This window comes from Delphinus delphis, chromosome 6 (assembly GCF_949987515.2).
Source record: "Delphinus delphis chromosome 6, mDelDel1.2, whole genome shotgun sequence".
NCBI lineage: Eukaryota > Metazoa > Chordata > Mammalia > Artiodactyla > Delphinidae > Delphinus > Delphinus delphis.
The window spans coordinates 36,845,964-36,870,878 of record NC_082688.1 but is presented as its reverse complement, the minus strand read 5'-3'; the positions used below and the strand labels follow the sequence as shown (position 1 = coordinate 36,870,878).

Sequence of the window (24,915 nt, the reverse complement as noted above, 5' to 3'; positions counted from 1 at the left end):
TCGTGTCGTACACCTGAAACTAATATAATGGTATGTGTTAACTATATCTCAATTTTTAAAAATCAGGATATTTATCAGCCAAAAAATTTTCACATAGATCCCAGATCAATCACTTGATTGTACGTCAGTACTGGGCAAGCATAAATCCCCTCTATGAGGATGAATTAAAAGAAAATCATGAGACCTTTGGAAAAAGTTCCTCAGATCAAGAGACAACCAAAATTGAAACAAAAAGTGAAAAGAATGAACTCCAAAAGATTACATACAACATAACACCCTTTAAAATTAAAATATATAGATGCGATAAAACTACATAAACAGGAAAGCAATGATGAACATGAGTTTAGTTGCTTACCTCACATGGAAGTGAGACAGTGGAGGGGGATGAGACCATACGTGTAGATGTACGTTATTGTCAAGGTCCCAGTTTTTGTTTGGGATGGTGATTTCATAAATGCTTATTATTACACATTCGAATGAATTAATTAATTAAACCATGGGCCAATGATTAAAGTGTATCATAAATCAAGGATTATGAAAACCCAAATCTGTGCAGTTGACATCCAAAGAGGTGGAATGGGGTGGGGTTGGGGAGAATCCAAATAGAAATGATCAGAAACAGTGGTATTGATAAGACTTGAATATACTTTCTGGTTTTAGTGCTCAAGAAGTCAAAATATTAAAGAAGAACAGAATCTGAACAAGGATGATTTATTAGCTACACACAGGGAAATTTAAAAACTGGCCATAGTCTAGTCCTGCCTAACAGAGCAGGCTTGGGCAAATTGCTTAGTCTTTGAGCCTCAGTTTCCACATCTGTAAAATGAAAGAGATGCACTGGATTGTTATTAAGATTCCTTCTAGTTCCTACTCCCTTCTCTATTTGCCAATGCAAATATTATATGGGTTTTAAACATATATACATATTATTTTACATTTTTATGTATACACATTTTATCTTACATTTTATATTCATATTTATGTATTATAAAATATATACATATATGATTTTCTTAAATAGCAGAATCTTTGATGTGCTTTTAGTCATTTTTTTAATTGAAGTATAGTTGATTTATAATGTGTTAATTACTGCTGTACAGCAAAGTGACTCAGTTATATATACATTATTTTTCATATTCTTTTCCATCATGGTTTATCACAGGATATTAAATATAGTTCCCTGTGCTAGACAGTAGGACCTTGTTTATCCATTCTATATATACCAGTTTGCATCTGCTAATTAGAGTCATTTCTAAACGCAACTATATTTTTAAAGTTTCATACTTTAAAATGTGCATGTGTAGGGCTTCCCTGGTGGCTCAGTGGTTGAGAGTCTGCCTGCCGATGCAGGGGACACGGGTTCGTGCCCCGGTCCGGGAAGATCCCACATGCCGCTGAGCGGCTAGGCCCGTGAGCCATGGCCGCTGAGCCTGCACGTCCGGAGCCTGTGCTCCGCAACGGGAGAGGCCACAACAGTGAGAGGCCCGCGTACCGAAAAAAAAAAAATGTGCATGTGCCTCCTAGGATGCAGCTCCAAATGAGCCTTATTCAACTTATAAATTTTCCTGAAAACAGGCCACTATCTGGATATCACTGCTCTGAGCATAGAGGATGGATCAAAGCAAAGGAAATGGCAGAATCTCTTTCTGGTGTTTTTACACGTATAACATTCTTCAAATCCACAGCACCAGTTTTTTGGGTTTTTTAAATAAATTTATTACTTATTTATTTTTGTGTTCATTGGGTCTTCATTGCTGCGCTGCGGGCTTTCTCTAGTTGCGGCGAGCGGGGGCTATTCTTCGTTGCTGTGCGCGGGCTTGTCATTGCAGTGGCCTCTCTTGTTGCGGAGCAGGGGCTCTAGGCTCGCGGACTCTAGAGCACAGGCTCAGTAGTTGTGGTGCACGGGCTTAGTTGCTCACGGCATTTGGGATCTTCCCAGACCAGGGCTCAAACCCATGTGCCCTGCATTGCCAGGCGGATTCTTAACCACTGCGCCACCAGCCAAGTCCCTCCACTAACTTTCATTAACCATCTCAGCTAGGTAATTACCTTCTGGTCACTACAGAGATGAATAGATGAATAAGATATAATTCTTGACCTCAGTGATTTTACAATTTTAAAGAGGAGTGAGAGCTACAGAGAAAATCAGTATAAACACCGCAATGTAGATTTAAACAAAAACAACTGACTTTATAATAGGCCACAAAGAAAAATCTCAAAAATCCCAACAAGCACAAATAAACCACATTTTCTCACACAAACACAACAAACCTGTAAATAAAAAACAAAAATTAGGTTAACCAAGCAAACAAAAAACCCCCAATTGCCTCTAAATTCAGCTTTGATTGAATTCTCATTTATTTCTAAAAAATGGTGTATAATCACTCTTCTTTTCTTTGCCCCAAGTTAAGAGAGCAGTTAAAAATTGTCTAAATGTTGGGCAATTTTTAGCCTCAAGTGTATACTGGCATCACGACTAAGGACATAGGCTTAATCCTAGATCCATCACTTAACTAACTGTACAATCTTAGGTAAATTAGTAAACCTCTCTGAATCTCTTTTTCCCTCATCTATGAAATGAGAATGGTAATACTGTAAGGATTAATTTAAATGGTATATGTAACACAGAATAGTTATTGGTACCTAATAAACTGTCAAAATTATCATTAAACAAGTGTTCCAGTAGGAGCCATTTTTGTTACAAGAAACAACTGTCTACTTTTGCTGGCCCAAGTATAGCAAGTACAGAGGAAGAGAGGTTATCGTAAGGATGAATTAGATTTCATCAGTGTCCAAGGAAAGGACTCTATAGCCTGCTTTATAGCCAGGCCTCATGGAAACTGAAATTGAGAACTTGAAAGCTAACAGGAGCTAAGGCAGTTATTTTCGCTCTTTTCTCCTTGAGGCCATGCGCTTCCCCCTGCACATCTGCTCAATCTCTCTCTCTCTTTTTTTTTTTTTTTTTGCGGTACGCGGGCCTCTCACTGTTGTGGCCTCTCCCGTTGCGGAGAGGAGTTCGTTTCCTGATGAGCCACATGCACACCGGAGTTATGATGTGGCAGACACATCCATTTGGGAAGGGGAGAGAATGGGGAGGGGGCAGAGGAGAGGAGACGTGAGGAGAGGGAGAGGGAAAGAAGGGAGAGAAGGAGGGAGGGAGGGAGAAGAAGAGAGAGAATGAGAGCATAAGAAAGAGAGAGAGGGATTCCCTGGTGAAGCAGTGGTTGAGAGTCCGCCTGCCGATGCAGGGGACACGGGTTCATGCCCCGGTCCGGGAAGATCCCACATGCCGCGGAGCGGCTGGGCCCGTGAGCCATGGCCGCTGAGCCTGCGCGTCCGGAGCCTGTGCTCCGCAACGGGAGAGGCCACAACAGTGAGAGGCCCGCGTACCGCAAAAAAAAAAAAAAAAAAAAAAGAATACTAGCTGAAACTCTATATAACTAAACCAGAAAATCTCACTGAGATTAAAATTGTGTAGGAAAATATAAATCAAAATCAACCCAAGTGATACAGAATATCTGAAAATAAAATAACAACCATAGAAGAAATTGAAAAAGCGGTCAAATAGTTGCCACCTACCAGAAGACCCACACTACACTTAATTTACAAAATTAGTATGAATTTAATTCAAGACCTAACAAACCTCATACAAGTCTTACAACAGATGAAGAATCTAAATGAAACATCAAGCCAGGAATAGCACGTAGCAAGATGGTCTTCTTTCCTTGAATCCAGTAATAGTTACCACTAAATGATCACAGCCCACTTTCTGAGACCTCCCAAGGCTCTGCAAGACAGCATATCTTTAGTGATTTCTGCCAGAGGTTCAGAATGAGGGGAATGCTGGCAAATGTCCTGCTCTTTGTCACCCCTGAGTTGACAGCTCAATAAGGGCAGATACCTTGTCTATCTTGTTCACAGTTGTAGCCCCAGCATCAAGCACAGGTGTCTGGCGCATAATATAAGCTAAACAAATCTAGCAATATTGTAAAGGAATAACATTCATTAAAACTAGTAGGATATATTTCAGGACTGCAACAGTGATTAAAATAGAAACTCTTTCTATTAATGTAATTAACATGAATAAACCAAAGGAAATAAAAGCCATTTGATCACCCTGACAGATGCTGAGGAAATCTTTCATAAAATTAAATACCCATTTGTTATTTTTTAAAGGATTTTTAGTAAACCAGGAATATAAACATGATAAAGAATACTTGAAATGAACAACCAATATCAAACTACATCAAAGAGAGAAGCCAGAGCCAGGATTGGCAAACGGGTCTTATGCGTTGTACTAAATCCAATTAATTGTAGTCACTTATGGGAATGTTACTGTGAGGTTTCTGAAATAGGGTCATGGCTTAGCAGGAAAAAGTGCTAAGGATTAGCTATGTTTGCCCTGAGCATAAGATGGATGCTAGCGTGTAGAGTTGATAATCCTTCACTTTAGGCAATCTTAAAAAAGTCAGAACCAAGACAAGACTGCACTATCACCTTTATTATTCAACATTGTTCTACATATGGTCTAGACAGCGCATGAAACAAAAATAAGGACAGTTACCCTTGAACAATGTAAGTTTGAACTGCACAGGTCCACTTACACGTGGACCTTTTTTTTTCAATAAATATTACAGTACTACAGATAAGTGGCTGGTTGAATTCATGATGCAGAACTGCGGATATGGAGGGTGGACTATGGGACTTAAGCATCCTCGAATTTTGATATCTCTGGCAGGTCCTGGAACCAACCCCCTAACCCCCCAACCCCCTCCCCCTTCCCCCCTCAGATACCAAAGTCTCATTGTAATAAGATATAAATGTTGGAAAGGAAGAAAAAGTTTACTTGCTTAACTACAAAACCCAGAGAAGTAACCGAAAAACAGCAAGAACTAATAAGAGTATTATCAAATGAAAAATATATTCAAATATTAATAGCTTTCATATTAGCCAGCATTACTGGTTAGATGACACATTGGAGGACTTGCGCTTCCAGCATTATGGCAGAATAGGTGTTCTTCGAGGATTATCTAAAGCAAATCAACTATATATGGTATAGGTCATTGTGCGTTTGTCTTTCAATAATTTGACTAAATTGTAATCCCTAGAGCAACTACTAAGAATGTAATTAAAATATATGTTTAAAAAACAGAAAAACTAGAATGGTATGCTAAAAAATATATTTATTTAAACCAAAAGAAGGCAGTAAAGAAGGAACAGAGGAACAAAACAAAACAAAAAAGACATGAGACAATGAAAACATACGTCCACACAAAAAACGTGTACATGATTGTTCATAGGAGCGTCATTAATGATAACCAAAAAGTAGAAACAACCCAAATGGCCATCAACTGATGAGTAGATAAATAAACATGGTATATTCATACAGTGGAATATTATTCAGAAACGAAAAAAGAATGAAGTACTGCTACATGCTATAACATGCATGAACCTTGAAAACATTACACTAAGTAAAAGCAAGATAAAAGAGACCATATATTGTATGACTCCATACATGAAATGTCCAGAAGAGGCAAATCTATAAAATCAGAAAGTGAATTCATGGCGCCTAGGGCTGGAGGTAAGGGAGTTTTGTGTGGTGGTGGGTGTGGATACAGAGATTGACTGCTAATGGACATGAGGTTTCTCCTTGGTGATGAAAATATTCTAGAATTGATTGTGGTGATATTTGCACAACTCTGAATATAATAAAAACCACTGAATTATAAACTTTAAATGGGTGAATTATATCTCAATATAAAGCTGCTTAAAAAATAAAATTATAGGGACTTTCCTGGTGGCGCAGCGGTTAAGAATCTGCCTGCCAATGCAGGGGACATGGGTTTGAGCCCTGGTGTAGGGAGATCCCACAAGCCGCGAAGTAACTAAGCCCGTGTGCCACAACTACTGAGCCTGTGCTCTAGAGCCCGCGAGCCACAACTGCTGAGCCCGCGTGCCATAACTACTGCAGCCCTCACGCCTAGAGCCTGTGTTCTGCAACAAGAGAAGCCACCACAATGAGAAGCCTGCGCACCACAACAAAGAGTAGCCCCTGCTCGCCGCAACTAGAGAAAGCCCACGTGCAGCAACGAAGACCCAACGCAGCCAAAAAATAAGTAAATAAATTTATATAAAAAAAATTTTAAATAAAATTGCAAAATGCAAAGAAAAGCAACCCAAATCTAATAATGTAAAAAAAAAGAGAGAAAGAAAGGAAGGCAGGGAGGGAGGGATGTTAGGAGAGAGGGAGGAAGGATGGAAGGGGGAAGGAAGGATACATCAAGATCAAATTGGGTTTATTCTATAAATGCAAAGTTGGTTTAACATTAGACAGTGAATATAATGTACCATTTCTTAGAAATCTTTTTCCCCTTCCTACCACCACCTCTATAGATGGTATACTTTGGGCTTGGCCATATGGCTTGCTTTGGCCATTGGAATGTTGATAGACATGATGTGACCCAAAGACATGAAGAGCAGTTGCAAAACTGCTCCTGTTTCGCTCTTCTTCATCACCACGGCAAGAACATGCCTAGGCTATCCTGCTGGTCCCAGGAGGAGTGAGAGACAGATGGAGCACAGCTAAACCATGTGGCCAATCCTAGTTTAGAATGCTGACCCCAGTCAAACCACAGATTTCTGAGAATAAATAACTGTTTTATGCCACTGAGTTTTTTTTTAATTTTACTGTAGTTGATTTACAATGCAATGTTGTGTTAATTTCTGCTCTATAGCAAAGTGACTCAGTTATATATATATATATATATATATATATATATATATATATATATATATTCTTTTTCATACTCCTTTCCATTATGGCTTATCACAAGATATTGAATATAGTTCCCTGTGCTATACAGTAGGACCTTTTTGTTTATCCATTCTATATATAATAGTTCGCATCTGCTAACCCCAAACTCCCAATCCTTCCTTCCCCCAACTCCCCTTGGCAACCACAAGTCTGTTCTCTATGTCTGTGAGTCTGTTTCTGTTTCGTAGATAAGTTCATTTGTGTCATTTTTTAGATTCCACATATAAGTGATATCATAAGTCTTTCTCTGTCTGACTTACTTCACTTAGTATGATAATCTCTAGGTCCATCCATGCAGCTGCAAGTGTATGCCACTGAGTTTTGACATGGCTAGTTACATGGCACTTCTGTGATAGTAGCTGATTGGTATTGGTAGCTACAAAAAAACCTACAGTTAACATAAAACTTAATAGTGAAACATTAAAAGCATTCTTTTAAAGATCAAGAACAAGCACGAGTGTCTACTACCACTACTTCACTCAACATTGTATTGACGGTCTTAAGCAAAGGAATAGAAAGCAAAGGTATAAATACTAGAAAACTATAGGAATGATTTTGGATTTGATTCTCAGTGAGGTGAGAGGTTTTGAGCAGAGTGACAAAATGATTCAACTTACACTTTAAAAGGGTATTCGGGCTACTGTGTAGAGAATAGGCTGCAAGGAGACAAAGGCATAGCAGAGAGACTATAAAGGAGGCTATTGCAACAACCCAGCCAAGAGACAGTGGTGGCTTAGATTGGGTTAGAGGCAGTGGAAATGTCAGAAGTGGTCAGGTTACGGATAGATTTCAAACGTAGAACATACACAAATTACTGATGGGCTGGACATAGGATAGAGAGAATGAGAGGAATCAAGGATAACTCTAAATTGTCTTGCCTGGGTACCTAATAGGCTGCATTTATTGAGATGGGGAAACCTTAGAGAAAAGCTGGGGAAGAGGGGGAGGATTCAAGAGCTCTGTTTTGTACCCATCGAATTTGAAAAGCCAACTAGATATCCAACTAGACATGATAAATAAGCAATTGAATACGGGAGTCTAGATTTCAGAAGAGAGGTTGAGGTGGAGAAAAATGGGAGTCATTAGGGTATAAATAGAATTTAAAGCCTTGAAGTTAGGCCTTCCCTGGTGGCGCAGTGGTTAAGAATCCTCCTGCCAATGCAGGGGACAAGGGTTCGAGCCCTAGTCTGGGAAGATCCCACATGCCGCGGAGCAACTAAGCCCATGCGCCACAACTACTGAGCCCACATGCCACAACTACTGAAGCCCGTGTGCCTAGAGCCCATGCTCCGCAACAAGAGAAGCCACCACAATGAGAAGCCTGCTCACTGCAACAAAAAGTAGACCCTGCTCACCGCAGCTAGAGAAAGCCCATGCACAGCAATGAAGACCCAATGCAGCCAAAAATTAATAACATAAATAAATTTAAAAAAAAAGATATGGTGGAGGGGACTGTTTTGAAAAGAATACGTTATCAATATATTCATTTAACTGCTCTTCCTAAGGTTAAATAACTTTATATCCCTAGTACCCATATTGTGGTCTCTAAATACCATTTCCAACTGAAAGGACCATGAATCATTGGAAAAAATAGCTGATACCAGCTCCGGTCTAGGAATGCACAAAATGAGCCTGGAACATTTTATTATATCAAATCCAAGAGACCTTAAGGGAGGGTTTCTTAAAGGTCATGTCAAAAGGACTCAGGAGCCAACTTGAATAAGTGTCCAGTGGCCAAAAAAGGACAATTTAAGAATCAAAAATGAATTTTTTAATTGCCAATGATTGAGGCACATCATATATGTGTTAAATTATGAGTTCATGATGGTACTAAAAAAAGCAAACCTCATTGGTCACTGTTGGAGGATGCTTCAGAACCAACTCACTACTTGAGAAGCTGGTACTATAAAAGGGAAACAATCAAGCATTTTTCGTGCCTTTCCCACATAAAATATATCTCTGAGGAGCAAATAGTTTAACGTGGATAAGTTTCTCTTTGTAGAGGTATTCTACCTAATAAAGAAGGAAGGACAGAATGAGAATGTTATTTTTGAATTCCTATATTAATGAACCTAGACCAGTGGTTCTCAATCAGGGACAATTTTGCCCCCAGGGGGACAACGGACAATGTCTAGAGACATTTTTGGTCATCGCAAATGCGGGAGTTGCTACTGACATCCAGTGGCTAGAGGCCAGGGATGCTACTGCTAAACATCTCTACAATGCACAGGACAGCCCCCTACTATAAAGAATTTATCCAGTCCAAAATGTCAATAGTGCCACATTTGACAAACTCTGGTCTAGACAATGATTATCATCAGTTACTAACATCACAAAAAGACCACCACTGTATACCTCATGATAAAAGTGTTAAACCACCCACAAATTAGTTTTGCCAAAATAATCAAATATAAACCTAATTGACCCTAACTACCAATTTACTGGAAATACAGGGGACTGAAGAAATGCTAAATCACACTAGAAGCTCAGCAAAATTCAGACTCTGAGAAATTCTACAGGACAAATGCCCTGGTTTCTTTAAAACAAAAAAAAAAGGCAAAAAAGATAGTGGATGAAGTTAAAGATGTAAGAAACATATCAGCTTCAAAGCATGGACCTTATTTAGATTTTGATTCAACTTAACAATTTTTTAAAACTAAGTATAATTCAACAGGGGAAATATGAACAACGAGATACTGGATGATATTAAGGGATTTTTTTTAGGTGTGACATGGTACTGTGATTTTGTTTTAAAGAAGAAACCTTATCTTTTAGAGGTAACACACTGAAATATTTATTGATGAAATGATATAATATCAGAAATATGCACCAAATAACTGGGTAGGGGGAAAGAGCAGGAGTATAGATGAAACAAGATTGCCCATGAATTGATTATTGGAGGATCACTGGCATAGAAGTTACATAAAAGCAGATACTTTCACCTCGGCCTGGTCACTTACGGCAACAGTATAACTGAGGCATGGGTGATTTTGAACAATGGGTCTCCAACAAAATGGTCTTACCCAAGGTAAATAAGGGTTCATTGTTCTATATGTTCTTCTTTTTTTCACGTTTGACATTTTCTATCATAAAAAGTTTGAAAAAACAACAACAAAAGGATCTTCTAGTAGCCTGACTCAAGGAACATTTAAAACTCATCTTAGCACACCCCTCTGCACTATTTAATACTGTTCATTATTCCACTTTTCCTAAACTCTCCATTCCTTGGATTCCACTTGCCACCAGTGTTCTTTTGTTTTGTTTTTTGTTTTGGCTGTGTCAGGTCTTCGTTGAGGCACGCAGGGTCTTCATTGAGGCATGCGGGATCTTTCACTGCAGCGTGGGCTCTTCGCTGAGATGCATGGGCTTCTCTCTACTTGTGGCGTGCAGGTTCTTCTCTCTCTAGTTGTGGCGCACGGGCTCCAGGGCGCGTGGGCTCAGTACTTGTAGATGTGGGATCTTAGTTCCCTGACTAGGGATGGAACCCGCGTCCCCTGCATTGGAAGGCGGATTCTTTACCACTGGACCACCAGGGAAGTCCCGCCACTATTTTTTAAATCAGTGGACTTGAAAAGTATTCAGACATTCAGATGGATGCACAGATATATTGCTAGTTCAGTCATAGACTGGAGTTTGCATATTGTAATGTAAATATGTCAACTCTATTCTAAACAGTTTTATTATGACTTTAGTTAAATAAAAAAGGTTGTAAAATGTGATGTGTATACTGTATGTGTACTTCTTAAAACAGGTAAAATCCTGACCCTTTCATACACAGGTTTGAATTTGAAATTACATTATAAACACTTATGCTTTATTGTTCTAAATAAAGAATTTTACACACTCTCAAAAAAAAAATTCTCTTCCTATATTTCAGCATGTTTCTTGTGTCTCCTTCATGGACATCATCCACCCACACTTTAATACTGTCGGTGTTCCCTAGAAGTCCATTGTCAGCCTATCTCTCCTTCCCTACTTGGATAATGGCAACCACCTTCAGTTTTCTTTACCATCACATCACCCCTTCGTTCATGGCAATCACCTACCTCCCCCACCCCCAACCTTTCCTCCTCCTGGATTCTTTATCTCAGTTGATACTCAGTCATCTAAGCTAGAAACTTTAAAATTATCCTGGCTGATGCTCTTTCTCTCTACAGGACTGACTGACTTTGGATACTGATCAATCAAGTCTTCCCATTCTAGGTGATTGTTTCCTCCTCCCCTTCCCCATTATCCCTACCCTAGTTCAGTCCTCATCCTCTCCTCACCAGAAGCATTGTCAGCACCTCTTTCCTAATTAGTCTCCCTGCCTCCATACAACCACAATAATCTGTCTAAAACAGGAACCTGGCTCCTCTGCTTAGAATTACTATTACCAGCTATAGATATTCTCAAACTTGGGTAAAGGGTCAGACACGAGTTGATTAAATTATTCTATTACTTAAACAAAAGGAGGCATAAATTCCTAATGTTTACAGATCTTATACGACTATAGAAAACAAACTTACAAATTACATAGTTGTAGATGTTAACACTTAATGTGATGAATGAGCTTGTTTTGCTGAGACTCTCTCTACAAACATGGGACAGGACTCTGTCAGAAGGCGGTCACCCACACGGACGCGGACTGTGCAATTAATTTTCCTTTTAGCTTACCACAGAAATAGAAATATAGTACTTTAGAATACTTGAAAAGAACTCAGCCTCGCTCCCTCAAGCTCTGTCGCAGCCCGTTTGACTCCAGAGGCCCACCTGCCTCCCTCCACGCCGCCGCTAGGTGGCAAGCGGCTCACTGACGCCCACCACCGCTAGACCCAGCCCAGTGGCCGGGATCGAGTGACGTCACCCATCCCCGACGATGATTGGCTATTCCGCCGATGACCGGGGGGAGGAGCCAGCGGAGAACCGAAAGCGTTGGGTACGGCGAGCGCACAGGGTCCTGAAACGTTGCGTGCGCACTCAGGACCCCGCACCGCTTTAGAGGCTGGTTGCAGGTCCTCCTCCCGCCTGAGGGGGCAGACCCGATTCCTACGAGATGCGGGCGGTACCTGCCTAGAGGGGTCACACTGAGGGGCGGACTCACGTCGAGAGGAGGGGTCACAATGACTGGCGGAGTCACTCTGAGAGGTGGGGTCTCACTGGGTAGGAGGAACACACAAAGGAGGGGTGTCGCCCTGAGGGATTCTGGTACACACTGATGGTGGCAGTGCCATACTGAGGAGAGGTCTCACTGAAAAAGAGAGGGGTCTCCGAGGGGAACAGCTCCTTGAGGGGCGGGGTTTTGCCAAGGGGTGGGATCTTGCGCAAAGAGGGGCTTCCCTACAGGTCGAGGCTTCTCTTTTGAGAGAGAGGGGCATTTGGACGAAATAGTAAGAGTAAGGTACAGGCTGGGTGGTCACTTGACAGAGGCTCTGGAATCTGAACTTTTTTCAAGGGAGGCGGGATGGAGTGAGAAGGAGTCGGGGCCACACCCGGAATGGGCTGGCCAAGGGCTCACTACAGCTCCGGGGCATCACAACCGCCCGAGAAGGTAGAAAGTGTCAGGGAGTCCAGAGGTTTAAGGTGTAAAGATCGAGAACTGGGAAATGGGCAGGCTGGGCCAGGGCAGAGGCTGGGAAGGCGGGTAGGTTGCTGGGCTACCTCCGACTGTAGCTGGGCCAGAGTGGTCTACTTTTCTGCCCTGCCGGTCCTTGGAGCCCAGGAATCTGGCGGCTTCCGGAGCCAGACCCTCAACCGACAGTGACCTGAGGGAGGGAGGGGAGAAAGGATTCCCAGGGCAGCTAAAAGACATTTGAGCTGCGCGTACGCACAATCAGCCCTGAATTCCCTTCAGTTATTCAGCTCAGGCCTGAACTTACTTGACCCCGACTTCGCAGACGCACTCGCCTAGGGCTTCGGGTTGCGGGGTGCGCACCTGAGGGGGCGTGGCCGCTGCCCAGAGGCCGGGCTCGAAGGAGTTAAGCAGAGGCCCGGCTCAGCCCCGCCCCGGCAGGCCGCGGAGCCTGAGCCCCAGCGGCGAAGCTGAGCAGCCGCCGCCCGCCCGCCCGACCGCCCGCCTCCGCCTGTGGGGAGCCCGCCCGCCTGCCCGCCGGCGCCCGGGAGCGCCACCGCCACCGCCCGGCCCAGGCCCAGGCCCTGTCCCAGGCCCTGCGCGGAGCGGAGCGGAGCGGCGTCCACCCGGGCCCAGCAAGCCGGCGCGGCGGGGGCGGGCCCAGGATCTTCGGCGTATCTTCCATTCTCCTGGGCGGGAGAGGGAGCGGGAGCCCCTGCGCCCCTGATCGGGCTGGGCCCGCTCCCATGGCGAGCGCGGCCTGCCCGGGCCCCGGGGACCCTGCCATGTGAGGCAGGCCCCGGGCTGGGGGCCCGGCCATGGCCGGGGAACGGCCCCCACTACGGGGCCCAGGGCCCGGGCCCGGAGAGGCGCCGGGGGAGGGTCCTCCGGGGCCCGGGGGCGCGGGCGGAGGCCCGGGCCGGGGCCGCCCCTCCTCCTACCGGGCTCTCCGCAGCGCCGTGTCCAGCCTGGCGCGCGTGGACGATTTCCACTGCGCCGAGAAGATCGGGGCCGGCTTCTTCTCTGAGGTCTACAAGGTAGGACCAGCAGAGAGGGCAGAGGGGCGGGACCGAGACTTCGACGCCAGGCTGAAACTAGGGGGCCCGGACCCTGGCGACCCGCCCGACCTGCGCGGGACTCGCCATCCCCTGCTGCCCCCAGGTTCGGCACCGACAGTCAGGGCAAGTCATGGTGCTGAAAATGAACAGGCTCCCCAGTAACCGGGGAAACACGCTGCGGGAGGTGCAGCTGATGAACCGGCTCCGGCACCCCAACATTCTAAGGTGAGCGGCCCCAGCCGCTTGCTGGGAAGCTTGCTGGGGGATAGGGGAAAGATCCCGCGGGAAAAGTGGGAACTGTGGAGCGGCCGGGGCTCTTACAGCCTACACTGCTATCTTTCCCATCCTCTTCCAGGTTCATGGGGGTCTGTGTGCACCAAGGGCAGCTGCACGCTCTTACAGAGGTGAGGATGGGCCAGGAAGGGGGGGACTCCACCACAACCACCACCAAGGGGAGAGAGAGTCAGCGGCCTGGTGCATCTACAGAGGAGTAATGAGAGGCAACAGGACCCGGGGGAGGCTTCCCTGAACTTCCCTTCAGGCAAACCACAAATAAAAGGCCTCAGCTGGTGCCAGTCCTCTTTATCCTTTAGAAGGGTGCTGTCCAACAGATCTTTCTGCAGTGATAAAAATGTTCTGTAGCTGTGCTGTCCAAAACCATAGCCACTAGCCACATGTGGCTAAGGAGCACTGGAAATGTGGCTAGTGTGACAGGAACGGAATGTTTAATTTTATTTAAACTTAATAATTTAAATTTAAATAGGTGCACCTGTGTGGGACATGCTAGCCTTAGGATATGAATGGGGGACCCTAGGGCACAGACTCACCCTCTTGACCTTTGTGATCCTCCTGAGTGTCCCCAGGCTTATAAGTGGGAGACCTAGAGAACAGACTGAAACTTTGATATCCATTCCCCTTCTCCTACCCCTATGTCCCAGTATATGAATGGGGGGACCCTGGAACAGCTGCTCAGCTCCCCCGAACCCCTATCCTGGCCTGTCAGGCTCCGCCTGGCTTTGGACATCGCCCGCGGCCTGCGGTACCTGCATGCCAAAGGTGTATTCCACCGAGACCTCACATCCAAGGTAGGCTGGCCAGGTGGGTGGAGGCATGAAAGGGGATTTGAGATTAGATTGTAACTAGCCCGTGGGTATTGGAATGCGGATAATAGACAGCATTAGGATGTTGGGGCAGCAAGACACTGGAGAATGGGGGACTGGGGTGAGGGGAGTGCTCTGAGGGACTGGGTACCATGCTGTGTTTGGAGTGACGGATGATGTTGCAAGATTGGTGTGTGTTGGAAAACTGGGAGATCAGAGAGGGTTGGGGTTATTCTGGAGTGACGGGTCCTTGGGGTGCATTTTGGGAGATCAGAGAACAGAAGGTAATGGGTATGTGGGGATGCTATATGTATATGTCAGAACTGTCTGATCCGGCGGGAAGACCGAGGCTTCACAGCTGTTGTGGGCGACTTTGGGCTGGCTGAAAAGATTCCTGTGTATAGGTGAGGTGAATGCCCCATCCCCCTAAATCTCCCAGATGCCCCTTATCTAAGTGAAGCCCACAGGGACATTTCCCCTGGGGTAGCGAGGGGGCTGACCTCATCCCCTTTTGTTTGGGGAGGGTGTCTGAGTAGGATGTTCCTGACCACTCTGCCCCTGCCCCTGCAGGGAAGGGGCAAGGAAGGAGCCGTTGGCTGTGGTGGGCTCCCCATACTGGATGGCTCCAGAGGTGTTGCGGGGTGAGCTGTATGATGAGAAGGTAAGATATCAACCCTTCAGATCCCCAAGGCCTTCCAGAGACCCTTGAGATACTCTTATAAGGCTCCATCCCAAGTTCCTCAGCAACCCTACCAGATAATTCAGAAGACCCCCAAGATCCCCTTTACCCCTCACACCCCTTCCAACACATGAAAACTGTCAAGACTCCCCCAAATTCTGATGTATTCTGACAAAATTCTTACATGAAACTGTCAATGCCTCCCCCTGACACTCGCTCCTACCCCTAGGCCGACGTTTTTGCCTTTGGGATTGTCCTCTGTGAGCTCATCGCACGAGTACCTGCGGACCCTGACTACCTACCCCGTACTGAGGTGAATGATGCATCCAGGTTTAAAAGGAGGAACTCCAGACTAGGCACATCATAACCAGGGAGGGTTCCCTGGAGGTTGAGGTCCTGACTGGGGGACAGCAGGAGAACTTGAGGAAGGCTGACCTGGAGGCCCCTCCTCTCTGTCCCCACAGGACTTCGGCCTGGATGTGCCTGCTTTCCGAACCCTGGTAGGGGATGACTGCCCACTGCCCTTCCTGCTCCTGGCCATCCACTGCTGCAGTGTAAGAGCCTCACTCCCTCCCTGCCCCCACCCCCACCCACCATCTGACAAGGGCAGCCGGCCCAGATGACAGGAGGAAACTCAGGGACCCTCTTCTGGAGCACTGAGTGAAGCTGCCCGTCTCTCCCCATCAGATGGAACCTAGCACTCGTGCTCCCTTCACTGAAATCACCCAGCACCTGGAATGGATCCTGGAGCAGCTGCCTGAGCCAGCCCCCCTCCTCAGGGCTCCCCTGGCACACAGTCAGGGTAAGTGAGCACAACTGGGGTCCTTTTGCCTCTCTCTTCCTTAGAACTCAGAATCACCCGGGGAGACTAAGTGTTTTTATTAGTTGAGGAGCCTGGGGGCGGGAGTGGGGTGAGAGGATATCTCAGAGAAGATAGTTTTCTAATTCTAGAGCCTGAGGGAGGGGAACAAGGAAAGAAAAGGTAAAGGGGGCTGGAGGGGACATCTCCCCCTTTCCAAAGCACCCTGTGGGACTCCCTTTTCTCAGCTCTAGTTCCACCAGCCTCCTGGTGAATGAGACCCTCAGGGAACTATGATCAATGCTGAGAACAGTGACCACAGACTTCTCTGTCTACAGGGTCTGTTCCAAGAGGGGGCCCCTCTGCCACACTTCCCAGGCCAGACCCTCGGCTCTCCCGAAGCCGGTCAGACCTCTTCCTGCCCCCATCGCCAGAATCGCCCCCCAACTGGGGGGACAATCTGACTCGAGTCAACCCCTTTTCACTACGGGAAGACCTCAGAGGTGGCAAGATCAAGCTCCTGGACACACCCAGCAAGCCAGTTGCCCCCCTACCCCTTGTACCACCATCACCAGTGCCCTCCACCCAGCTGCCCTTGGTGACCACTCCAGAGACCTTGGTCCAGCCTGGGACACCTGCCCGCCGCTGCCGCTCACTACCATCATCCCCTGAACTTCCCCGACGTATGGAAACAGCACTGCCAGGTCCTGGCCCTCCTGCTGTGGGCCCCTCGGCTGAAGAGAAGATGGAGTGTGAGGGCAGTAGCCCTGAGCCAGAAGCCCCGGGGCCAGCTCCCCAGCTGCCCCTGGCCGTGGCCACAGACAACTTCATCAGCACTTGTTCCTCAGCCTCCCAGCCCTGGTCCCCTAGATCAGGAGCCCCCCTTAACAACAACCCCCCAGCCGTGGTGGTGAACTCCCCACAAGGCTGGGCTGGGGAGCCCTGGAACCGGGCCCAGCATAGCCTGCCCCGTGCAGCAGCCCTGGAGCGGACAGAACCCTCGCCGCCCCCGTCAGCCCCCCGGGAGTCCGAGGAGGGGCTGCCCTGCCCTGGCTGCTGCCTCAGCCCCTTCAGCTTTGGCTTCCTGTCCATGTGCCCCCGCCCCACACCAGCTGTGGCCCGCTACCGCAACCTGAACTGCGAGGCGGGCAGTCTCCTCTGCCACCGGGGGCACCATGCCAAGCCACCCACAACCAGCCTGCAGCTGCCTGGGGCACGCTCTTAGCAGTGGGGCCTGTGGTCTCCGGCCTCCACCCTTGGCCTTCAGGATGCCCTGTGAGGACAGAGAGCACATGCTGGACTGTGCCAGCCCCGGATGGGCTGAGCAGCTCTTCTCCCTGTAGAGGGGAACCTCGGCATGGACGTGAGGAACAGAACATTTCCTTTGCATCCCCTGAGCTTGCTCTCCCGTGGGGATCACTGAACCAGACAAAGCGTTGGCGACACACGAGACTAACACGTGCAAATTATTTAAAAATATTTCAATAAAACTGCCTGGCTGGCTCCGGGCTGCCCCTATCCGCTCAGCCCATGCGCCCTCCCCACCCATTCCACTATGGGAGGTTTTGGGGGAGGCCAAAATCTCTTCTAGAAGCTGCTTCACACTTTCCCTGGGAACAGTCCAGTTTCTGGGACAGGATCTCTATTGGCAGCAGGCTTGCCTAGAAATGTTGGGCATGGATCAGCCCTTGGCCAGGCACTGTCCAGGCAGAGTGAGGACACGCTGGAGGGCGGTGGATCTTAGGACCTGCAGGCTACAGCTTAGGCTCTTGTTGGCGTGAGTATCTGGAGGATTAAAGCATCAGGGAGCTCCACAGTTGACTGTCCCTAAGAACCTCATCCAGCTCAGCCCATCTCCTCCCCAACTCCCTGGACAGCCACATAGCCAGCCTCCCCTGCCCAGCACCCCCTTACATAAGCACAGCCTGGAGGCTGTGGACATGGCTGTCACTTACAGGAACAAGTTTTCCCCCTGGCCTCTGGGCCCCTGCCCTGAGACCCTCTGCCCCCGGACTCCCACGCCTCAGTCCCATCCCCGACACTTACCCAGCTCAGTGCAAAGAGCGGTCCGCATCTGGATACCTGAAAGCTTCCAGCTCACAGATGGAGGGAAGAGAAGAAGAACAGTCCTCTACCTTCAGACGTGCCTGCCGCTCGCCATCTACCTTGGTACATCTTTGGCCTTGACTATAATACCTAAAGGGTGGTGATGTAGCACTGGGATAAGTTCTGGCCCCCTCCTATCCCATCCTCCCTTCTCTTGCCCTGCACAAACCTAACCCAAGTCCTAACTCACCCTGCCTACCTAAAGCCGTGTGTGGGAGGATGGTTCAGGTACAGGTGTCTGGACCCCAACCCGAAGAGGCTAGAGGACCAGGGAGGGGAAAATGTCACCCAAGGTCCTAAAGATGGAAACTCCAGTTAGGTAACTCCCTGTTTCAGGGTCCCTGGGGTTGATTCTCAAAGTTACCCCATTGCTTCCTTTCTCACTTCCCTGGGGCAACTCTGGTATACCAAGTGGCCTTGACTAAAAAAGTACAACCTCAGTTTGGGTAGCCTTGTCTGGACTGAGAAGTTAGAAGGCCGGGGTTCTTTACCAGCTGTGAAGCCCTAGCTAAATCCTCAACTTAGCCCCCTGAGAGAAAGATGACATAGGTCCCAAACTGGTAATTTTTTTTTTTTTTAAATCACGTGCCAGGGACGGCTAGGTACTGGGGATAGAATAGAAAGCAAGCCTGCCTGTTATTAATCAAATAGAAGAAGTGGACAAATGGGCAATTATAACATTGATTTGTGAAAAAGTTTTGAGAGTAGGACCTGGAGGGAGATCTCATTACTGTGTCTTTATGAAGGGATTATAGAGGATTTTTGTTGCCCAAAAGTCCTAACAAACTTACCCATTGTATCTTGTACCATCACTCCACTGCCAGAACTGATTTCTGAAGTCAATCCAGTATGATTCAGCTGAACCACCTTGTACCAACACCTTACGTAAGCTTCTGGCATAATAAACCTGAAGGGAGATTCGGAGAGACCAGAGGTGTGTGAGGAGTGATGGGAAATATTGGAATAGGAGGAGGGAGGGGGTGTCGGGAGGAGGGCACCTGGGCTGATGGAAGAAAATGAACACTAGAGAGGCTATGAGCTTTGGCAAGAGGACTGTGCCTGACCTTGGTGCATGACATCGGCTCATCGGTGACCATCCCCGCATCCTTCAAGTGCCACCCTGCAGATGCAGGCTGACCCTTCAGTGCACGTGCGTGCATGCGCGCAGGCACACGCACACACACATGCTGGGTAAGAATTTCTGCCAGCCTTCGAAGAAGAGTCATTCTGTGGGCTGTTCTGGTCACAAGGAACCAATCCCTACAATCCAGCCCACCAGGTATGGAACCTGTCTGCCTGAGAGGCCATGAGAGTCAAAGAACCCGTTCAGCAGCCCAGAGCTGACCAGAAAGCTGAGATGAGAAACAGGTTAACGTAAAGATGGCTCGTTAAGTTTCAACTCTCACGCCAACCCTAATCAGTTAATAGGGCCATCTGGAGCACTGTGCTGAGAAGCTGCATGGAAAAGGGACGCACGCCTTGTGTGCACTGCCATCCCTGATTGATGACACGTGTCCCTTTACCCAACAATACCCATACCGTCTTTGAATAGGGGTTTTCTTACTCCATATGAATAAGACGTGTCGTCGCTGATTTTGGCCAGTTCAGAGGACAGAGATTTACAATGCCTTTGGCTGTCCTCCCAATTTCTCTTAGTAATTGAGATGTAAAAGCACCTCCTCTCATTCGGTATCCATCCCAAGGGACAGCAGGAATCTAAAAAGAAGAAAGAGTGTGGCAGCACTGCCCAGACCCAGGAGGGAGATCTCAACACTTGGGATGAAGTGAATACTCAGCAATCTGGTTGCTGACAATGTTCCCTGGGGTCGAACCTCAGTGCCTTCACTGACTTCTGGTCCTTAATCTTTGCAATCTTTCTTTCTTGCCTTCCCTGGAAATGCCATATCTGTGCATACTTAGTAAAATCCTTTAGCATTCAACAACTTTACTCCTTAAAATATAGGAGGCTTATTTGAAAAGGACTGGTGGTACTATCCCCAATTTCTGAACAATTGCCGTTTACTCCCCCATTTTGGCTAACTTCACCTGGGCCCCCGATAAACAAGTGTTCAATAGGCCTCCCATTCATCTCATTGGCTCCCTAAAGCATTTCTCACTGCATATTCAAACTTTCCCACACTCCTCAAGCGGCTAGCCACCACCTTCCCCTCCACTCTTCCACAAGTAGACAACCTTGCTGCCTGCTTTGCTGAAATTCAGACACTTGACGTGTGAACTCTCTCCATTTTCCTCCTCTCCACCTAAAAATTTGTCTCTTCTCTGTTCCTCTTTTCCTGACTATCTGTCAGAAATAAACCTCTTCTTTCTTTAACATCCCGCACCCCAGTCTATGCTCCTGATCCCAACCCACCTCCCTCCGTTGCTTCGTCCCATCTGTCCTACCTCCATCACTCAAAAGTCATTCCTTCTCCTCCAGCTCCCTCTCTTCTGTCTACGTTTTCTCATCCCCACCCAGCTACCGCCTTAGGTTACTGTCTAACAGCAACTTAAAGGAATAAAAAGAAGTCGGTGTGGCCAAATGGACGAGGGCGAGGGGACAAGCAGCATGCTGAAAGGTAGGCAGGGGCCTTGGAGGCCAGGTTGAGGATTTTTTTATTTTTATATTATGAGCAAGAGAAAGTCAATGTAGGGTTTTACACTGAAGCATTTTGTACTCTGGTTGTATCCCAAGTGCCTGGGTACAGTGCTAGACATATAGTATGTATTCCGTAACTTTTGATGTAATTAATTAAGTGAAATGACATGATCTTAACTGGGATGACATGATCAGATTTTTGTTTTTAAAGGATTACTCTGGCTGCAACATGAAAAGTGGATTTGGAGGGGGGACGTTTAGGAAAAACATTCAGCAAGCTGTTGCAGTTATCCTTGCAAGACATGAAGATGGAGAAAAATGCAAATGGATATATAGATTTGTTGATGAAAAATAGAGGGTGTTCCTCTCTGACAGAGGAGGGCATCTGCTGAGAGTGAGAGAGAGGGTAGTAGGGTACAGAGAGCCAGCCGACCACTGCAGATTTGCCAAGGCAGGCAGTGCTGGGGCCCCAGCTGAAGTTGAGACTAGAGATTTGTGGCACCAAGCAGAATGACTGCACAGCTTGTCACCCCTGGGTGCAGGCATGTGCATTCATCCAGGACAATGGAGCCGAGGAGTGAGTGGGTTGGCTGAAGTGATGGGCCCCCAAATCCAAGATGGGTAGAGAGAGAAGTGAAGACAGGTGATGGCTGATGGGAAGGGAGGAAACAGGGGAGCCAGCAGGTTGGAGGCCTCCGTGAGGTTGAAGAAGAAGTGTGTGGAAAGCCTATAGAGGGCCAGCTGTGGTCAGAGTGAAGACCCGAAGCCATCCTTTCAGCGGAAGAGCAGCTTGGGATGCTGAGGTCTAGGGTTCAGCTGTGGGGAAGGAGGGGGCAGCACTGTCATGGAACTGAGGCTTGTAGAGAATGAGAAGGTTAAAGAAATGAGGGCTGGGGGTGTCTGTACATAACCTCTCTGTTTTAAGCCTTGGGGGAGTAGCCAGATGCCCCTGAGCTAGACAGAGCCTAACCTCTAGACAACCAGTCCATGGACATTCCAGTCCCGTTGGGCTGGGGACCCTGCCTCAACCTCAGCCAACTTTGGCAGACCTTCTATGTGTCCCCCTCCCTCATCCCCACACACGGGCTGGACTCCTCCTTTCAAAAGGGATGAGCATTCCACCCTAATTCCCTGTCCTACAACATCCCTGCCCACCTCATTGCGAGAGCTTCAGCTGCCTTGCCCCAGCCCCAGACTGTACCTCATCCATCAGTAATTCTTAATCTTTTGGGGAATCTCAGATGTAGAGAGAATTAATTAAAGCTACAGGTCCTCTTTTTAGAAAAACATGCGAACAATCAATTTCACATCCAAATTCAGGGGGTTCCCAGATCCTTGACACTGATGTCAAGCCAGGTGAGCCCTGAGTTTGCTGCTTTGGACAGTGTCATTTGCACTGCTGGCTACCACCCTCTTCTCCCCTACAGGATCAGCCTTAGAGCTGGGTGAGCCCTCCCTAAAACCAGTATGCAGCTAGATCCTTCGCCCTGTTGGCCCAGGCTGCACAGGTCATGTCAGCCAGCACTCTGGTTCATTACCCCTTTCCTGAACAACTCAGTGGCTTCCTAATAGATAGATAGACCCCTCACTTCAATCCATCCTTCATGGCAGGTCCTACCATCTCCCCTTTCCCAGAGCAGATACCTGGTGAGGGGCATGTGAAGAAGGGCTTCAGTGTGTCCTGCACGCTGCTCAGCCTCTGCCCCAAGTTCATCCTTTGTATCTCCTTATTTCTCAAGGCCTCTTTTGTCTTCTCCCCATCTGACTGGCAGGCCTGCAACTGCTCTTTGGTAGCCTGGCCAACCTTCTGTTCCACCTGTAGTCTTTCCTGACTCTGGGCCAGCTCCGTCCTGGACCCCTGCAAATCCTCTTCCCTCTGCCCCAGCTGGGTTATCTTTTGGCGCAGCTGCTGCCTCAGGGTGCTGTTAGTGGCTTCCAGAACCCTGTTCATCTGCTGGAGCTGCTGAGACACCTGGAAATCTGTTTGGCCATAAAGAGAGATTTGGAGGACATCTTCAGCCATGCTCTGGTGCCCTGAGGCTTCAGCATCAGTCCTTTTGCTGCTTCTTGCAACTTTCTGCATAACAGGCTGGAATGGAATATAAGATCTGACTGCCTGAAGCTTAAGGAGGTACTGGATTAGGTGAGGACAATTTAGGAAGTCACGGCACTCTGAAACAGACCTGGCTGGAAGCCAGACGAAAGCTGAAGATGTGGTGGTAGTGATTCCGGGCCCTGCTAGGCAGGGCAGCTGTTGGGGAGAGTGGGGGAGAACGTTGTCTGGGGGCAATGGGAAATGGGGGGCAGCCATACTCACAGTGCACTCCCAGGCAGATGGCAGCCACCCCTAACAGCAGGCAGGTGAGGAGCAGGCCCAGGAAGAGGTACTGCACGTAGGATGCTTGGCCTTAGGGAGACAGTGGGTTGGGGGGCCGTGAGCCCCACGAAAGTTGATAGACTGAGGGGGTGTGGGTGGAGGAGATTCACGGGAAGGAGCATCCCGCAGAGGACTTGGAGCACGCGTGGTGGTTTCTGTCTGGCAGAGTTTCCGCAGGTGGTGGAGGTAAGGTGTTCCGGAATAAGGGCTGGGGATTGTTACCGGTAAGGACTGAGGGGCACTACCTGGTAGGACGGGGAACTAAATCTCAGACGGAGACCCGAGAGGTGGGTACGTGAATGGGGACCATAGTAAGGGGGAAGGGGGCAGACGATCTGGGTCGATGCGTCGGAAAGATCTAAGGATGAGGGTGAAAGAGGCAGGGGAGGGTGTCACGGGGCTGCCCGGGCTGACCGGAGGGCTGCGCCCCGGGCTCAATCCGTGGGCCAGACCTGCACACCGCGGGGCCCAGCACCACCTCCCGCGGGGACCGGTGCCAGCACCTGACTCCGCGACCACCCCGGGGGGCCTGGTGGGGGAGGGCTGCCCAGCCCGAGGCCGCGCCCCGCCCCCACTCGCTGGCCCGAGACGAGCTGGGCAGCGGGTGGCGCGCGCGGGGCGGGGAGGACTAGGTACTTACAGGGAAGAATCCGCCCGGCAGCTGGTGACGTCACGGGGCTCCAGGCGGCAGTTGGCTGCTCCGACTGGACCCCTGCGGAAGGGATCGACTCAAGTTTGAAGGTGGGAAAGCCAGGAAATACCCCTTCTCCCCACCCTACTCACCCCCTCCACCGCGCCGAGACCCCAGTCTGTCCTAAGGTGCCTTCTGCCACTGCTCTGGGACACCCTTAGCGCTCTCCGGAGTTCCGTATCTCCCCTGGGACTCTCGTGTCCCTCCTGGGTCTTACCTTATCCTTTCCCTGGGGACCCTCTATCGCCCTCCTGGGTCTCCCTTTATCTTTTACTCTGGGGGCCCTCGTCTGCCTGCCAAAACCCTCTCCCCGGGAGTGCTCTCCCCCCTCCCCCCTCCCCTCTCTTCTCTCTCCCGGGACTCCCCACTTCCCACGCGCGCTCAGCTCCCCAACAGGGCTGCCCTGATCCCTCCGTGGAGCCCTAGCTCCCCACCGGGATCTCCACCTTACCCGCTGGGAGCTTTATTCTTCCTTAGCTCCCATAATTGGTGCTCATTCTCTTCCTGAGAATCCCCAGCCTTTCTCCAAGGGTATTGTCCTCCCAAGAATGCTGTGGACTCCCCAGCGCAAGACACAGTCCCCCATAAACACACATCCCCTGGGCTCTCCAGACCTGCTTTGTCCCCTAATCCAGCGGAAGCCAAGCTTGAGGGTCCTCCTGGGCCTGGGGGCACTTGAACATTCTCATAGGTGAGTTCTCCGTCTTCATCAGCCTCTGGGTCTGCAGAGGAGAGAAAAGGTGGCGTCAGGATTGGGGTCTCTGGGGTGGGAGTGGGGTCTTCAAGGAGGATGGAGATGCAGAATCAAGGAGACACCTTACCCATCCTTACCTTGTCCTAGGCGGTTGGAGATGCTCTTCTTCAGGGGAGCCTTCACAAATCGCAGGTCTGCATAGGTGATGGCCTCAGCCATGGTCCTGAGCACCTCTGCTCCCACTCGCCTCCCTCCTCTTCCACCGGCTCCAGGCTTTCTTGCCACTCTCCCCTCTGTCCCTTCACACTCTTAGGCTCTGTGTTCCCTGCGTGACTGCACAGCTTAGTGCTTTGCCCTGTGACTTCCAGTCACAAAAGAGGAAGATGTGACCCAGTCTCAGACAGATGGGTTCAGTGAAGCAGACGGCATCCCTGAGCCCCAGCCAGAGGG

At 48.6% G+C, this 24,915-nt stretch overlaps 2 protein-coding genes across 2 annotated transcripts; one reads left to right on the top strand and one right to left on the bottom strand.

Moving 5' to 3' along the window:
* The first annotated feature begins 11,870 nt into the window (after positions 1 to 11,870).
* TESK1 (testis associated actin remodelling kinase 1) lies at positions 11,871 to 17,512 on the top strand. Its single transcript, XM_060014557.1, has 10 exons — positions 11,871 to 13,402; positions 13,527 to 13,648; positions 13,779 to 13,827; positions 14,362 to 14,508; positions 14,845 to 14,927; positions 15,094 to 15,184; positions 15,432 to 15,515; positions 15,667 to 15,756; positions 15,890 to 16,004; positions 16,340 to 17,512. Exons 1-10 carry the CDS (start codon positions 13,184 to 13,186, stop codon positions 17,224 to 17,226), a joined length of 1,887 nt encoding a protein of 628 aa, XP_059870540.1. The 5' UTR covers positions 11,871 to 13,183; the 3' UTR covers positions 17,227 to 17,512.
* Positions 17,513 to 17,715: 203 nt separating this feature from the next.
* CD72 (CD72 molecule) lies at positions 17,716 to 24,711 on the bottom strand. The gene is made up of 9 exons (XM_060014559.1): positions 24,603 to 24,711; positions 24,386 to 24,493; positions 23,721 to 23,792; positions 23,021 to 23,110; positions 22,348 to 22,683; positions 19,672 to 19,823; positions 18,899 to 19,014; positions 18,048 to 18,197; positions 17,716 to 17,786 (listed from the first exon to the last, which is right to left on the bottom strand). Exons 1-8 carry the CDS (start codon positions 24,682 to 24,684, stop codon positions 18,053 to 18,055), a joined length of 1,101 nt encoding a protein of 366 aa, XP_059870542.1. The 5' UTR covers positions 24,685 to 24,711; the 3' UTR covers positions 17,716 to 17,786; positions 18,048 to 18,052.
* Positions 24,712 to 24,915: the final 204 nt, after the last annotated feature.